Source organism: Portunus trituberculatus, chromosome 47, assembly GCF_017591435.1.
Source record: "Portunus trituberculatus isolate SZX2019 chromosome 47, ASM1759143v1, whole genome shotgun sequence".
NCBI classification, from domain to species: domain Eukaryota; kingdom Metazoa; phylum Arthropoda; class Malacostraca; order Decapoda; family Portunidae; genus Portunus; species Portunus trituberculatus.
The window spans coordinates 8,818,711-8,835,755 of record NC_059301.1 but is presented as its reverse complement, the minus strand read 5'-3'; the positions used below and the strand labels follow the sequence as shown (position 1 = coordinate 8,835,755).

Below are 17,045 nucleotides of genomic sequence, written 5' to 3'. Positions count from 1 at the left end.
CTTTACTCTCTATCCTTTCTCCATATATTATATTTATTATCCAAATTTATCTTTGTTTTTCATGCAATTTTGTCTCAGTCAAACACACTATATCAGGCTTCTCCACTATCATATAGTCTTGCAATTCCAATCTACTTGACAGTATCCCATCTATATTAGTATACATTACGGTCCACCCACTGCTCCTCTAGGGGTTCCTCCGTATTCCTTCTTTCCACATACCACTTTCTGACTCTCTCTCCTATAACTCTCCAAAAACTTTTCTCTTTCCTCCTCAGACCGCTCATCATTTTTCCTTCTCGCCTCTTCCACCAATTCCTTATATCTTCTCTCTCTTCCTCATTTCTATTCTTTCTCACAAACACCTCTTTACAACCTTCTATCTCTCTTAACTTTGATGTTCTATATAGGATATCCTCCGCAGATTGTTGTGACTTCAGTACTACTTTAATCGGTCTGCTCACTCCCTCCTTATACGGACCCAGTCTATGGATCTCTTCCACTTCTTCTTGTAGGTCTTTTTTTCATCATCATTTAGATTTTTGAACAGATCTCTTACCGTTTTTAATTCTTCCTTAATTCTCTTAGGCTTATATGTTATATTTTGTTCTTTCATCCCAAATATTAACACTCTTCTTCTTTTCTGCTATTTCCCTTATCAATGTTTCCTTATTCTTCATTACATTAACCAGTTCCTTGGACCTTTCTTTTTTGTCTTCCTTCAACTGATCTTTAATTATTTCTTGTAATCCAACCATCTCTGCTTCCCTCGACTCAGTCATCTTTAAAGTCATCTTTCTCCTTAAATACTCTCTCCATTTTCTCCTCCAACCGTCTCTTGTATTTTTCAACCTCCACTCTCAAGTGTGCATTCTCATCCACCAATCGTTTTTCATTTTCCTCCAGTCTCTTAACTCTTTCCTTCAAAGCCTTGCGGAATTCTCTATCCTGCTCCTCCTCACTCCTCTGAACTTTTAATTCCTTCACCAACTCCTCAAATCTCTTCTCCAACATTACCAATCTACCTTGCAATGTTGCCCCTGTTGAAGATGGACTCATGCTTTGACTGGCCACTTTCGGCTTTGCTCCTTGGGCCTCAATCAACATATTTTGAATTTGGTAATTTATTTCTTACCGGTCTATCCATTTTTTTTTTTACTCTTCCTGGGAGCATGTGGGTGTGTGGTCACTGGGGGCCAGGCCTGGTAGCTACGTGTGTGTGGTGGGATGCGTTGGCGGCTGCTATGGCTGGCCTTTGTGTGGTTCCCGCTCTGTCGTTTGGAGTGTGGAGGTTCTCACGCCTCCGATCACTCCCATGTACACGCCACCAGGCTATGTTCACTCTGTACACTCGTTCACTCGCTCTGGTCGCCCCTCAATAGCAATAACTATTCTCACTCAAGCACATTGTTTAGCGTGTGGAGTGTTAGTTAGATGCCGCTCTTGCGCAGGAGGCACGTCCGCTCTCCACGGAGCGGTGTGTGTGATGCAAACTGAAGGTGAATGTTGAAAAGGAAATTAATGGTATTTCAAAGTAAAGTTGTTATGACTGATGACTAAACCTTATAGAGGAGTGCTCTAGAAGTGAAAAAGTGCAAGAGAGAGAAGTGTATGAGTTAAAGAGTTGTGTATTTTAAGGTTGTGTTAGGTTAACATGATGAAGTAGGTGACGTAAGTGAGGGCTGTTAGACATAGGCTTATCATAGCATCATTTGGAAGAGTTATGGAAAGGTGAGATATGCCCATGGATTTAAATAGAGTTGTAAATAATTGAAATCTGTCATCATTGATATATGGATCAGAAACATGGAATAGCTTACAGGTGTTCAGATTGCATTTTGTGGAAATAAGTTATTTGAGAGATGTGCATGAAGTGACAAGATGGAAAGATGACAGAGATATTCATGATTTTATAAACATCACTGCAAATGGAATGAAAGAGAGTGGCAGAATTAATGAAAGTAACATACTGAAGTGGCTTGGCAGTTTTGGGGGAATGAAGAGTGAAGAGTTTGCAAAGAAAAGTATGTGAATAAAGTTAAAATTGGTAGGAAAGAAAGGCCTGTTGAGAATTAGTTACAGGAGTAGATGAGTGAAGGAGGTGCAGGTGAAAGTTGAGAAGTTGAACCAAGGAGAACAAACTTTGGATAGGGAGAGGCAGGTGGTACTTGTAACTTGACCAGATCTTTTAGGCTGAGAGATAGATATATGAGCTTATTCATACTGCACTGACACTCATGTTTTGCCTCCCTTCACAGGATGACCGGAAAAGTTCACAAGAGTCTTCACGTCCTGATAACTTGCAGGAGTCGAGCTCAGACTCAGATGACAAACCTCTCTCAGCTATCAAGGAGGAGCTGACAGGATCCATAAAGAAGGTATAGTGGTCGAGGATACAGAGGTGAAATATTTGACTTTTCTTCCATGCAATCTAACATTTGGCATGGGGCACTTTTATTGATGCTCTGTTACCATTGTTCTTGACACACCTGCTGCAGAGAACAGTGACAGGGTTGTTGCCATTTAGCTTTTACCTTAAGGAACCATCACATATTGTACTTATGATTGTCTGCATTGTTTATCTGTCATGCTTTGTGTGTGCACATAACATATATATCTCTTTTATTCATATTACTTATTATTGTTATTGTTGTTATTATTATTATTATTATTATTATTATTATTATTATTATTATTATTATTATTATTATTATTATTATTATTATTATTATTATTATTATTATTATTATTATTATTATTATTATTATTATTATAAAGCAGCTCTCTTTTATCATTGGCTAGTAGGAGTGCTTTGATGCCATGTTCTGAGCCTCACCAGTGGGGATGTAGTCTTTCAAAGTGGCACTTACAGCAGTGATAATGCTCCATTTTCTTGCCTTCTGAGTTTGCTCTCATGACAAACAATTTTAGTTGGCAATACAAAATTAGATGTGCATCCTAATATACCATGTAGGTATTTGTGTTTGTGTAATGTAGAGTATTATATCCATTTTCTTTAGATTATTGAATTGAAAAAAAAGATAATATTGATAATGCTGGTAGAACATAATTGCAAGCAGTATTATATCTTTGAATGCATTTATTTGTTATTTTTATTATTTTTATTATTATTGTTGTTGTTGTTGTTACTATTTGCTCTTATTTTTTGCTGATGGGATATTTATTTATTTCTGCCTATTTTTCCAGGAAAGCCATCTGGGGCGACCAAAGAAGCAGACAGTGGATGAGAAGACTCAAACATTCCCTCCAGTTGGACAGAACTTGTGGTTTTATTATGAGTGAGTACCAGGAACAGGGAGAGAGAGAGAGAGTTTGTCTAATCTGTCACTTTAGAAAGATATAAAGATGTTTGGCTTAATTAATCGTGGAGTCTGATAACTGAATACTATACTCATTTGTTAGTAAGTCTATGGCATTGAATGGTTTATTTCATCAATATGGTCAGTGCAGTGATAGTGTGATTGCTTGCTTTTTGTTCAGCTGTACCACTACCTTACTTTTAACATTATATGCTTGAATACATATAGAAAGAAATACCAAATTAATCTAGTTTTACTGTTTTTTTTTTTTTTTTTTTTTTTTTTTTTTTTTTGAGCTCATTGTAAGTTGGTCTCCTCCACTAAGACCACATTAAATGATATTGGTGGTACACATTACTTTTGGCAGTGTAGGAGGAACTTTTTTATGTTGTTCCATGTACATATTTTGGACTGGCCAAAGAAAGGGTTAAATCATATCCATGGCCTCCTACTCACTATTTTCATGATGCACTAATTTTTTTTTTTCGATTTCCACATATTGGCACACATTAACCATTTTTCTTAGATATGACTACTACCCCCTCATTCTATCTCTCACCACAATAGAATACTATGCATCTTCATGTCACCATATGACTGCCACTTCCTTTTTCCATTACTCACCATGATTCTTTCCCTCACCAGTAACATGGAGAAGGTGGATGAACTGTTAGCAGCTCTGGCAGAGAAGGGCCACCGAGAGTCTAAGCTTAAAACAACTCTTGTGCAGGTGAAGAAACACCTTGAAGCCAACCTAGCCACCAAGTAAGTGTGTGTGTGTGTGTGTGTGTGTGTGTTGTACAGGGTTCAAGCAGGGCGCATAGTGTCCTGTTTCCATGTTTCCAATTATATAATTTTTTCTTAAAGGTATGCACATTATGTGCTGTAACTACTTCATTATTTAATGCATTCCACTTCTCCATTATTCTGTGTGGAAAGCTGTTTTTTTAACATCCTTCACACACTGCCTCATCCAGATTTTCGTTACATGATCTCTTGTCCTTCCATCTCCTGTCAACAGCACTAGGTCTTCCTTGTCTTATCTTTTCAATGCCATTGACTATCTTGTACATTGTTTTTAGATCTTGTTCTGTTCTATCTTGTAAGGTTGGCCATTTCCTTAAGCTGCTCTTCATATGTTAAGTCCTTTAGTTCCAGCACCATCTGTGTGTGTGTGTGTGTGTGTGTGTGTGTGTGTGTGTGTGTGTGTGTGTGTGTGTGTTATCCATCCAGTCAGCCTTTCCCCTACAGAAAGAGCTCAGAGCTCATACTAACTGATCTTTGGGTTGGACTGAGACCACATAACTCACTCCACACACTGGGAAAGCAAGGCCACAACCCCTTGAGTTACATCCCGTACCTATTTACTGCTAAGCGAACAGGGGCTACATATTAAGAGGCTTGCCCATTTGTCTCACCACTCCTGGGACTCAAACCCAAGCCCTCTCAGTTGTTATATGTCATTGCAAATTTTAATGCAACTCTTAGTGAAATTGATTAGCCCTCTCACAAGATTTTAAAGCTGTCAGTGTTCTTATTATCTTATTTTGCACAAATTGTTGCTTATGACATTTTTTTTTTCCTTCTCTGATTTTACTTACTTATTATTGAATAATGTCTTGAGAGACTTTGTGGAACTTCCAACACTATCAGTGAACAAACTGTACTACCTATGTTTTGTATTTGGTTTATCTATATAATTATGAGGCAGGCAAACCCACATGGAGTGGCCCAGACAAAGTACTCTATAAGATGTAGTACAAGTATTAACCTTTTTCCCAAACCCCATGTTATTGAGTGCATTCACAAATGTTGTATATTATTAAAAGACAGTGGAAGTTGTTTGCTTTTTGAGAAAATAAAGTATTTTTTGTCATGTTTTCCTAAAACAGGTAAGTATACTTAACAAAGCAACATTTACAGTATTTACTTGGACGATGGTAATTGTAAATCTTCATTCTATTCATTTTTAACATAATGTGAAGACTTTTGCCATAGTAGATAATCTCCCCATTTTCCTCCCTTCCTTAAAGATGGGAACCGCTGGATGACCTTGAGGATGGAGCACTGCAGCTGGTGGAGACTCTAAGGGAGGACATCATCCAGATTGAGCGGGAACTAGCCGAGGGCTGGCTTGGGGCTGTGTCAGACTTTGATGCCTGGGAGGCTAAGGCTCTCCAGGTAAGGCAATTAAAGAAGAGGATTGTTGCTAGATTGCAGATGATTTAAGGAAATTATTGATAGGTGCATTTTGTGAGAGGATGAGATTGAAGTAGATTTGTGAGAGATGATAGGATTAAATTTGTGACATGATACGCTATTGGTATAAGAAATAGAAAATTCACTATGTATTAGTATAATTCATTTTATGTCCTTTTTTATATAATATAATTTCCATGTCTGGGATGCATTATTTTCTTGTTATAGGCAAGCACACTGCAAGAGCTTGGGGAATGCTTGATGGAGGCACAGAAGAACATGCACAACAAATATCTCAAGGGTATGATGCAGCCCTCCAAGAAGTTAATTCCAGTACCTGCAGCAGAAGGCTCTGAGGCACCCACAGGTATGTCCTGGCCTTCACACTGCCAAGGGAGGATGTGCTAAGACTCACATTACCACAAGTGAGGCTACATGCCATTCACACCATAGAGATTGACTTCATTGTAAAGTAAAAGGAATGGTGACCAAACATGTTTTAGACTGAGAACTTTACCTAAGATTAAGCCAATACACTGCTATAGTCCACATTTGGTATTATCATACTGTATGTTACTTATAACATACCAGTAAATCAAACAGTTAACAGGTAATGCATCAAGGTATATAGCCTTATTACTAGTAATACATTCTAGGTATTTTAGACACTGTAATGGTATATCACTATTTCAGTTGTCTGGTGCTCACTAACCTAAACTTTTCACCACGGATGGTTTAGTAATTTGTGCGTGTTCGTGAACCACTGCTATCACCTGAAATAATTCTGAACAAATTTTGATGGTAGTCTTATCATATCCACCGCAGTATACAGTATATGAATGTAGAGGGATTAATGGATATGCTGATGTTATCCCAGAAAAATTATGGGAATGAATAGTAAGTGAGTGATTCATAAGTTGAAGGATAAATTTGACATAGTTTTTACTTTTGTCACATTATAGTTTTCACCACCCTCTGGACTATAAGAAGGGAAGGATAACTGCATCAATTCTTCAAATATAACCATAATCGTCCCCACTGTAATTTTTGTTATTGTCTTCAGAATATGAGGAGATGGATAGCACAGGAACTCTGCAGTGGCGTGAAGCTGTACTCAATTGCCAGACCTTCTCCCGGATGCACATGCTTGTCGGAATGTTTGACTCCTGTATCAAGTGGGAGAAGTCTATTGCCACCAAGGTGAGGGACTCAGTACTTGTCTGCTGGAGAGACATTAACCTCTTGCAGCATTTATTAGCTCTGTGATGGGAATGATGTGTTGAGGGGGAGCTTGTAGAGAATGAATGAACAGTTAAGAAGGCAGTTGAAACCTCCCTCTTAAATGTGGTCAAGTCAGGAAGATGCCATACTCTCACCCAAAGCCCTCCTGTTTTTTCTCTCCACATGACTTACTCCTACCTGAGATTGCTCTTCACCACATTCTCAATTCTTGTGGCTTGTGATCCTCAGAAGTGTAAAGTGTGTCGGCATCAGAACAACATGACACCGTTGGCCATCTGTGACCGCTGTGAGGTGAGCTACCACTGGAGTTGTCTGCGGCCTCCTATCAAGGATGATCCTGAAGAACCCTGGCTCTGCCCCGGCTGTCGACCCAAACCTGCCAGTATGCAACGGGAGAGAAGGAAGGTACGGCATCAGAGGAATGTGGGTACTGTTACTTGGCAAAATGTGTCTGAAAAGTTCTTCTTATTTTTTATTTATCACACAATATAGGTTGCTATAGAGTAAACAAGATATTTATGATACAGAAAAATACAGTGGAGGTAAATAAGTGTGACATTACCTGCTACATGATAGGATGTGTCAGGATCATACAGTATAGCATTATCCTGAGGTGTTTAATTTTATCTGGGAATGGATGAGCTCTTCTTTAGTCACAAATTAGGCTGAAAATCCATTGGAAATTAATAGTCCTTCCAACCATCACTACTATGCTTTGAACACAATATTTCAAATGTAAAAGGGCTGCCCAGCTAATCTAAACTGTCTGGGAGGATGATGGATTGGGTAGCCTTTCTAATGCATCATTCCTGCTTGCATCGTTTTACACTGGAGGAATTTGTGGCCCAGCTTGGGGTGGAATGGTGGTGTCACAAGTATTCCCTATGCAAGCACACACTTTTTTCACCATCTCGCTATCTATTATTGTTTGTTTTGTTTAACTTTAATATATGTCACTGATCACAAAGTATTATTTTTAGTACAGCAGTCTGTTGTTGTAGTTCAGAGGAGCTCTTTCTGCTTTTTATTGAGTGTCTTGATATCAGATATTGGCTCCATTATGGTCTTGAATGAGTCATAATTATTTTGCAAGTTTGATATTATACCATGAAAAGTAACAACATTTGTATTTTTTTATTTATTTGTATTATATTTCATCAGCTTCCCTTTCAAAATGATAAATGTTTCCTTGCTTAAAAAGAATTTGTTGCAATTTATATTAGAAATTTAAGCAAGGGTGAATAGCCATTGCATGACTTGTGAGTGGATAGCAAATGATGATGTTATGTCCAGCTTTGGACTGATAGATTTATCTGAATATGGAATATATTAGCTATGAGGGCCAGTCAATGGAGAATGACACGGCAGTGTAGGAAAAATGCACATCTGACTCACAAACTTTCAGGCAAACATGATCAGCAAGATCTGAGCAAATTTTGGTCAGTCTTGAATGTCTTATCAATGCAGTTAAGTAAGGTATATGTTCTTTCAGGTGATGGAAGAGACTGAGGAGAATGGAGAGAAGAAAGAAAGAGAGAAGGAGAAGGTGTGTCGGGTTTGCCTGCGTGGCTTGGGACTCATCTTCTGCAGCTTATGTCCTGCTGCTTACCACTCAGAGTGTCATGACCCTCCATTGCAGACCAGGGCCAGGTAAGTACCTCAGAGAAAGTACTTCATAGTTTTAACTTGTGTATATATCATATACATTAGTAGTCTGTGAAATATTGATTTTTATATAAGAGTGAGATTTATACAGGTATGATATTTGGAAAACAGCTAAACACAAAGTTGGCATTATCCTATGCAAACTATTGAAAGTGAAGATGATTGATAGAACTGTATTCTACCCCACTTATTAGCATGTCTTTTGTTCCACAATGTAGAAAGGACTGGGCTTGTGTTGACTGCACCAACAAGACCAAGAAGAGAGGCAGTAAGAATAGTACCAGTCGATCACGTCAAGAGCCCTTTGAGGATTCACCTCCCATGATCCCTGCACCAGTAATCAGAACTGCCAACAGATACACAGAGGTGAGGGATGGAGACTGCAATTCCAGTGGGCCTTTTTTTCCTAGGCAGTTCTCCCTCTTACATAAAAAAAAAAAAAAAAAAAATCAAGAATGCTGTGGCAGTAATTTTGATTCTTCATTCTTATTTTCTGGTGTAGCCATGGTGTGGATGTTTATGATTATATTCATCAATTTACCTAAATTAGATTCCACAAAAAGGGAATGATTTATCTTAGAAATGAGAGATTTTTTCTGGCAACACAAATTGAAAATTTATATATTAATGGATATTGATGTAAATATAAATAGATGTTACTGTTTTTAGATTTTTCACTTTTTCCTTGTCTGGAACACCACTCATTGCTGCTTCTTTCACCAGACCACCACCACCACCATCATCAGCACCACCACTACCACTGCTGCCACCACAAAGAGCAGCAGTTCAGCATCCAGAAGCAGCAGCAGCAGCAATAACTCCCGCCGAGCCAAGGCCAAGCAGGTGAAGTTTGAAATTGAGGCGAGTCGACGGAGTCTGCGGCATGTGTCTCGAAGGAAGTATGCAGAGAGTGAGGAGGAGGAAGAGGAAGAGGAGGATGCAGAAGAAAGTTATGACTCTCCCTCCATCAGCCAGAGGTGAGGAGACTCAAGTACATTTATAGTAATTGACAAACAACTATGATCATGTTCATGTCTGTCATTGTAATGTTGTGGGCACATCATTTGATTACATTGCAGATATGTACAGTATTTTTACTTTAATGAATCAAGATAATTTCTGTCTCTTACTTGATACAAGTGTGAGATGGTATCCAAGAAACTTTAATTTAAATTTTAATTCTTTTACTTTATAAATATTTTTGAGCATTTGCTTTTATTTTGAGCAAAAGGTCACTTGTGCAAGAAGGCAGTAGTATTTTTCTCTCTCTCCAATGCTTTTTCATGCATGTGTGTGGTAACTGAATTATGTGGAAATAATGATGTTGCTCATCCAACCCTTTTAATTAACCCTTAACATACGGTGATCATTTTGGGACGATTGTAGCATGGCGTGCAGAGAGGTGGGGATCGTTCCAGGAATCATGATTTTTCCGCACTAAACGTTTGAATCTCTCCCCCTCACTATTGGTCCTGGGGCAAATGGAGATATCTGGCATCTTTTCTCGCTCGCCTCCTTGAACCTTGAGACATATTTTCCCACATAATAGGTCCTCTTCCCATTTCAAGACGATATCTGGCAACCCCCGTGACCCAGAGGGAGGAAACGGTACTCCTAGTGATGTTATGTCAGTGTTACTCGGTAAGACATTGAGGACAGTGATGAAAATGAAGACTGATTTTTTTTATTGAGACAGAAGAAAGTGAAGACTCCAGTAGTGATTCTGATAGTGATCTGGGAGACAGAGACCAACCCTCACAGCAACATTCATAAACCTCCTCACGTACTCCACATGAGTAATGCGCTGGTGTGTGTCACCCGTGGTTGCCTCTACAGGACTATGCGTGTCGGCCAAGTCATGTGAATCCCATTGCCAATAAGAGTTGCCAGATTCCAATTATTAGAAATCTACAATACTTGTAATATGTGGTTTTTTTTTTTTTTTTTTTTTTTTTTTTTTTTTTTTTTTTTGCACATAAATTCATATATCTGAGTTTGCATTTTCTTGACATGAAAGTGCAAAAGTTTCTACATTTACATCAAATTCTAATACCCGAAAGGAGAAGGAGAGAGAGAGAGAGAGAGAGAGAGTGTTATCGAAGCTTGGGGGGTATTTCTTAGCGGCGGGTTCTGCCATGGGTTTGGGGAGAATTTTTTTATATGCAGTAACTTTGCTCTCATAGGTCATAACATGTTGAAAATTACATCGTTGTACTCAGAATAACACACAGAAATATGTTTTTATAAGGAGAAAATATTTTTAGCATTTTTGACAGGTGGTTTTTCCCCGCTGTAACAGACAGAAAGTAAATCAACCCCCCATATTTTAAGGGTTAAAACAACCTTTGCATGTAAACTTACAGCATGCCTTCCTCACAGCCCTCTCATATCTCTATTGATCTCACCATGTTTAGTAACCACTGCTCTCAAATACATGGAGTCTAGAGTTTACTGTGAATTTCTTTCAGGAGAAGTTCAAGGAGGACTACAGCAAAGAAGAAGAGCTACAGAATAGCTAGTGATGAAGAGGAAGATGAGGATGAGGAGGAAGAAGTGGAGGAGGGGGAGGAGGAGGAGGAGGAGGAAGAAGAGGAAGAGGAAGAGGTGGCAGAAGAGAAGCAGGAGATATTTGAAGAGGAGGATATTGAAATGCAAGAAGAGGAGGAAGAGACTGTGGAAGATGAACATGATGAAGCAGAGGAGGAGGAGGAGGAAGAGGAGGAAGAAGAAGAAGAAGAGGAGGAGGAGGAAGAGGTAAAGATGTGCATTTTGATATGACCTAGTAACTAAATAAACTATTGCAAATGTCTACAAACTTAGCACATACATTAACCATAGCTGGTCACAACCACAGATATTTTAATTTCTTTAGTGAAATGTTTTCATTAATACTGAAAGCTCTTATCATATCTACCCATATTCATTCTCTCTCTCTCTCTCTCTCTCTCTCTCTCTCTCTCTCTCTCTCTCTCTCTCTCTCTCTCTCTCTCTCTCTCTCTCTCTCTCTCTCTCTCTCTCTCTCTCTCTCTCTCTCTCTCTCAAGATTGATGTGACAAGAGCTTCCATCTTTCCCTATCCTCTCTAGTCTGTTCAAGTGCTCTGTCTTGATCAAAACTATTTTCACACATGCTCTTTCATCCCATCTTTCCTCCTTTCAAGTTGCCATTATCTTCTATTTAGACCTTTAATTTCTTTCATGCTCACATTTTTCTTACAAACTTCACTTTTTAGGCTCACAATAAGACTGTACCTTCCTAATGTGTTTCTTTTCACCCATTCCATCTTTGCAATTCACATCTTTTCTATGAGTACTCACATTTTTTATTTCTCTTGCCCTCTTACTTGTCAAACTGCAGGGAGTCTTAGATAACTTGTTTTTATAGCACATATTCATAATTATATTGATGTTGTTTCATATCTGTTTCTATTCTTTTTCTCAGGAAAATTCTATGAACTCTTTACATTTATGGACATATTTTTGTCTTGCATAACTTTTACTAGTGATATGATGTCATGCCTACCTTTCAGACCAATTTCTCCCATCTCACCATGTTCCCAGGTGCTTGAATTCTTTTACCGTCTCATTTTTCTCAGCTATTCTTAGATCCAACACTGTAAGTGTTCATTAGTTATTCCAATGTCACACACTTTTTGGGGAGGGAGAGGGAATTTCAGTTTCCTTTTCATATACAGTGCATGACTGATCCTCTACTTTCTAAAGCTTTCTTTCACTCTTTAGCAATAATACTACCATAATTATAACATTTAATATATCTATTCTTCTTGTTTACCAAATGAGGGTGCAATGTATACCATTTTTGATCTCGTGATGGGCAGCACTCCCAGTATATACTTAGCAGGAGCAAGATATTTAGATCTTATCTTCTGGGTGAACTTGGGCTCAGGAGCAAGATTTGTTGCTTCCTGGCTTAGGTTTCATGTTTAGAACCTCTCAGTCATTTGAGTTCAGTTTGCTGATCTTCACTTTTAGTCTGTTGTGTTAGAAGTACATTGCAGAAGTTAGTTTTTTATTTTGTGCTGCCACAACAGCTTTGTGCATATATATATATATATATATATATATATATATATATATATATATATATATATATATATATATATATATATATATATATATATATATATATATATATATATATATATATATATATTATTTATTTATTTATTTATTTATTTATTTATTTATTTATTTATTTTATTTTATTTTATTTTATTTTATTTATTTTTTTTTTATTTATTTATTTTTTTTATTTATTAATTTATTTGTTCTTTTCAATAGAAGATTGAGACTGGAGGAATTCAAAATGAAAATGAGGAGATAGAGGATGAAGATGAAGAGGAAGAGGAGGAAGAGGATGATAATTATGGTGATGCAGAAGAGGAAGAAGAGGAAGATGAAGAGGAGGAAGTGCATTTACCAGGACGGAAGGTGAAAGTAAATATCCATTAGATGAAGAAGATGAAAAGGAAGAAGAAGAGGAGGAAGAATATCAGGAATGATAGCAACAACCAGAGCAACAGCAACAAGAGTGTACAGAGAAAAATATGGGTGATGCACCCGAGTAGAAAGATTTTGATTATAATGATGGTAGTGACCAAGAAACTGCATAATATGTTGCACTTTTAACCTGCACTCATCCATATTAGATTTAGGGAAAGGAAAAGTAGGTATATAAGAAAGTAAAGTGTGAAACTGCCTTGTGTCCCAGATGTATCCAATCACTGCTTGACTCTTCCTCTCTCGTCAGCAAACAAGTGTGACAATTTTTTTGTGTTGCACTCTGAAAGAAAGTGAAATGTTCCTAGTTGCATTAGGGAAAAGTTTCCTTACTGTGTGTTGCACATGAGACAAGTTGAAAGTGTTTTTCTGTGTTGCCATGGTTAGGAGAGAAAATTGAGAGGTGTATTTTGTGGGAATGAAGTTGTGAAGTGCATTCATTACTTAGGGAAGCAAAATGAATAAAGTTTCTTGTCTTAGGTAAAAGCCAGGATGTATATTGTTTGGGATAGCTACTCACATTATTTTGGAGGAAGAAAAGAGTGACATGGCCTCTCTTTACAGATGAAAATTATGACCATCTCCAAAAAAAAAGAAATGAACAGAAACCAATAACTTGCCTGCATTTAGTACATTTATCTGCCTCATAGTTACAAGGGCATCATCAAGAACAAAGGACTAAATAGGTTAGTGTTTTCTATTGTCAGTTGAATGAGGTGTCCCCTCCCTGCCCTAACCCACTTTTTTCCACCACACTGGATATTATAATGATTTGATACCTCTGCACCTCCTTGCACCCCTTCACCTTTTCCTCCTTTGTCCTCTTCATTCTTATGTGTCACTATCTTCATAGCTCTACTTAGACGGCTCTCACTGTAAGGGATGCTACGTCACATGGGTCCCAGACAAAGAGTAATCAGTGATCTACTCTTTCTGAGAATTGCAATATCTTTTCATTCTCATGGTTGTAGCTTGAAATGAATGTGCTTAGCAATCTGCTGACTTTTTTCCCCACATACCTTTGATCTGTTGCCACGCTTTGGCATCATTCCACAAGAAGAGGAAGAGATTTCATGTCATCTCTTCAAGAGCTTAATAAGTGCATTTAGTGGCTCATTCCCACCTCTGCTTTCTTCATTTATGGGTTTACTAGTGTTCATAATATTTCTTTCAATTCTTGGTTAAATCCTCATCTTGTTCCTCCATTATTAATGAAGTGGGAGAGAAGACTCTTGCCTTCTTAGGAAAATGAATCTTATCTCTTCCATCCTATCCTTTATTTGGTATGATGAGTGTCTGTATATGCATCAGAGTGACAGGAAGTGGTTCTTACCTTATGGAGCGGGAAAGAGTTTCCACTTCTTTTTGCCTCTACTAATGACACACATGTATTCAGACATTTTTTTCTCTCCTTTCTCTTGACTTACTCACTTGGTTTAGGGAAGGGGTGTACCTTTTAACTAAAAGGGGTTGGTCTTGTGATACTTATGTAAATAGTCTTCTATATGTATTTATTTACCTTTGTTTTAAGCTTTTATTTAGTGCCTCATTGAGAATGGCAGCTTTATCCTGTCTGGATCCCATAAGTTGCCAGTAAGTAAACTGGATATGACTGGCAGTTGGGCTGGACACTAAATCAGTTTCCCAAGACCGAGGTAGCAGCATCACACACTTCCCTTGTATACATGTCACTCTTCAGTTCCAGAATCCATTCACTTGAGCACATATAGATTAACCTAGGAAGCTTAGCATGTGTGGAACAGTAACAGAGATTGAGATACACACACACACACACACACACACACGGACATACCAATAACTTATGTAGGATTTGTAGTACTATTGCAGGTTGTGAGACAGGAAGGCAGTCTCCATGGACTCATAAGGTCACATCCCTTTTCTTTCAACATTATTATCTGTTGAATCAGAAATGCAATGTCCCTCTAACTTATAGAACAGACTGCACATGTAAAAAAGAAGGGAAACTGAAGATGGAGAAATGCACTCTTTTGAAACCAATGGAGCAGTGTATGGTGCTGCCTCTGTCACACGTTGGAGGGAGGAAAGGCGGCAGTGATGGTTGCTGCAGTGGCCTAGGCAGTGCTCGCCACCCATAATGATAAATCAGCCTTCACATTGTCTCTTTCCTCCTGATAACAGGGATATTTCATTATCGTTTGATTGCATATGTGCTCGCCATTTTAGGTAGAATCCAATGTTATTTCATATATATATATATATTTTATAATAATAATTTTTCTGCCGCCACAACTTTTTACCATCACTAAGAGGCATCAGGGAAAGAAGGAAGGCAAGGGGAGGGAGAATGAGAAAAGTAATTTTAAAATGTAGATACCTTGTTAAGAAATCATTGTAATGTAATTATGAATAAGGATTTGTTGGTGATACTGTAGCAGGGGAATCCAGGGCACTAGATAGGCTTTAAGGGGGTTGTGCATCACTTGTATGGAGAGAGAATCAAATGTACATATTGAACACACATACACACACACACACACACACACACACACACACACACACACACACACACACACACACACACACACACACACACACACACACACACACACACACACACACACACACACACACAGTGTGTGGAGTGTGTTGTGGTCTCAGTCCTACCCGAAGATCGGTCTATGAGCTCTGAGCTCGCTCCATAATGGGGAAGACTGGCTGGGTGACCAGCAGGCGACCATGGTGGTGGTGAATTACACACACACACACACACACACACACACACACACACACACACACACACACACACACACACCCCAAAACAGATACATAAACACATCATTGGTTTAAGAGTGTTAAGGTGTGGCTCCTATCAGTGAGGTGTGGAATATGTGACAACAGGAGAAAGAAATAATTATGAAGAAAATACTGAAAAACCAAAATCATTCCATTCCCTCCAGGAGCATTAACTTAGTGCATGACACTGTTTCACTCACACATTCAGGGACTTGCGAGTTCCTATAGGTAATTGTTTCTGAAGTGCTTTAATGGGGATGGTTCCATGTGTACATCATCTGAGGTGGTGATGTGCTGTTCCCTGTGTTGTTATGTTGAGGAGTGACTGAGAGGAGGAGGATGCTGAGAGAAAAGAAAAGAAGTCATCTTATGTCTGTCACTTTGTTATTGCATTCACTCTGCTAAGATTTTGTTTTATAATGGTTTGCCTTTGCATTTCACAACAGCTGATATCATAGCAGCAAAGCAGATTTAGAATAAATTGTTAGCATATCACAGTACACAGCCTATCCATTGTAATGTGCTAAAGATGTTCTTTTGTTTTTCAACAGTGTAGTGATAATTTAAACTTAGTTACAAGAAAAACCTCTCAAACTATAAGGACAAAACTGTGCCCTATTCCCTCACAACTTGTGTGTGTACCACATATTAGGTGAAAATGTGCACTTGCAGTATCTGTAAATATATGCACATTTTTTGTTTCTTGTGTATATGTGTGATCGAGGTTTGTGTGTGTGTGCAGTACATTTCCTGTTTATTTGGGTTTTGCCAGAGTTGAGTTGCATCTCCTGTCCAATTGTTTTGCAACCTTTTGCAGTCAGCTCATCATTAACAATAGATCAGTTTCCCCATGTGTAGCTGTGTGATGCACTCTGTTGCATTCTTTTTCACTTCCTGTCAGATTCATTATTTTTCACGTAAGAAATATTTAAAACAATTGTATTGACGGCCTAATGCAGACAGTGTACATGTCAGGACTCACTCTCTCTCTCTCTCTCTCTCTCTCTCTCTCTCTCTCTCTCTCTCTCTCTCTCTCTCTCTCTCTCTCTCTCTCTCTCTCTCTCTCTCTCTCTCTCTCTCTCTCTCTCTCTCTCTCTCTCTCTCTCTCTCTCTCTCTCTCTCTCTCTCTCTCTCTCTCTCAGGATATTAATTATTGCAGAATGTGGGCTCTGAGGTTGTTAAACATGACACAAGTTTAAAACCACAGCAGATGTTGCCCGACACTAGCTGTTGCTGAACCTCCTCAGAGTTTACTATTAGTGAATGTCTTACATGTTGGTTTGTGAAAACTTGTAAAAGGTGTGATTATTTTCATGTTCTGCCTT

The 17,045-nt window shown here is 38.3% G+C and overlaps 1 protein-coding gene across 2 annotated transcripts in view; it reads left to right on the top strand.

Moving 5' to 3' along the window:
• The window catches only part of LOC123520442 (tyrosine-protein kinase BAZ1B-like), a 28,575-nt gene extending 13,362 nt beyond the window's left edge, over nt 1-15,213 (top strand). The window contains exons 11-22 of one of the 2 annotated variants that reach the window (XM_045282652.1): nt 2,259-2,378; nt 3,208-3,299; nt 3,966-4,085; nt 5,354-5,501; nt 5,748-5,886; nt 6,583-6,719; nt 6,990-7,166; nt 8,254-8,411; nt 8,645-8,792; nt 9,150-9,403; nt 10,898-11,180; nt 12,727-15,213. In XM_045282652.1, the coding sequence (XP_045138587.1) occupies nt 2,259-2,378; nt 3,208-3,299; nt 3,966-4,085; nt 5,354-5,501; nt 5,748-5,886; nt 6,583-6,719; nt 6,990-7,166; nt 8,254-8,411; nt 8,645-8,792; nt 9,150-9,403; nt 10,898-11,180; nt 12,727-12,897 (1,947 nt within the window). In that variant the 3' untranslated portion in view covers nt 12,898-15,213. Of the gene's footprint in view, nt 1-2,258; nt 2,379-3,207; nt 3,300-3,965; nt 4,086-5,353; nt 5,502-5,747; nt 5,887-6,582; nt 6,720-6,989; nt 7,167-8,253; nt 8,412-8,644; nt 8,793-9,149; nt 9,404-10,894; nt 11,181-12,726 lie in introns of both variants that reach the window. The other variant, XM_045282651.1, reaches the window with a different exon arrangement.
• Nucleotides 15,214-17,045: the final 1,832 nt, after the last annotated feature.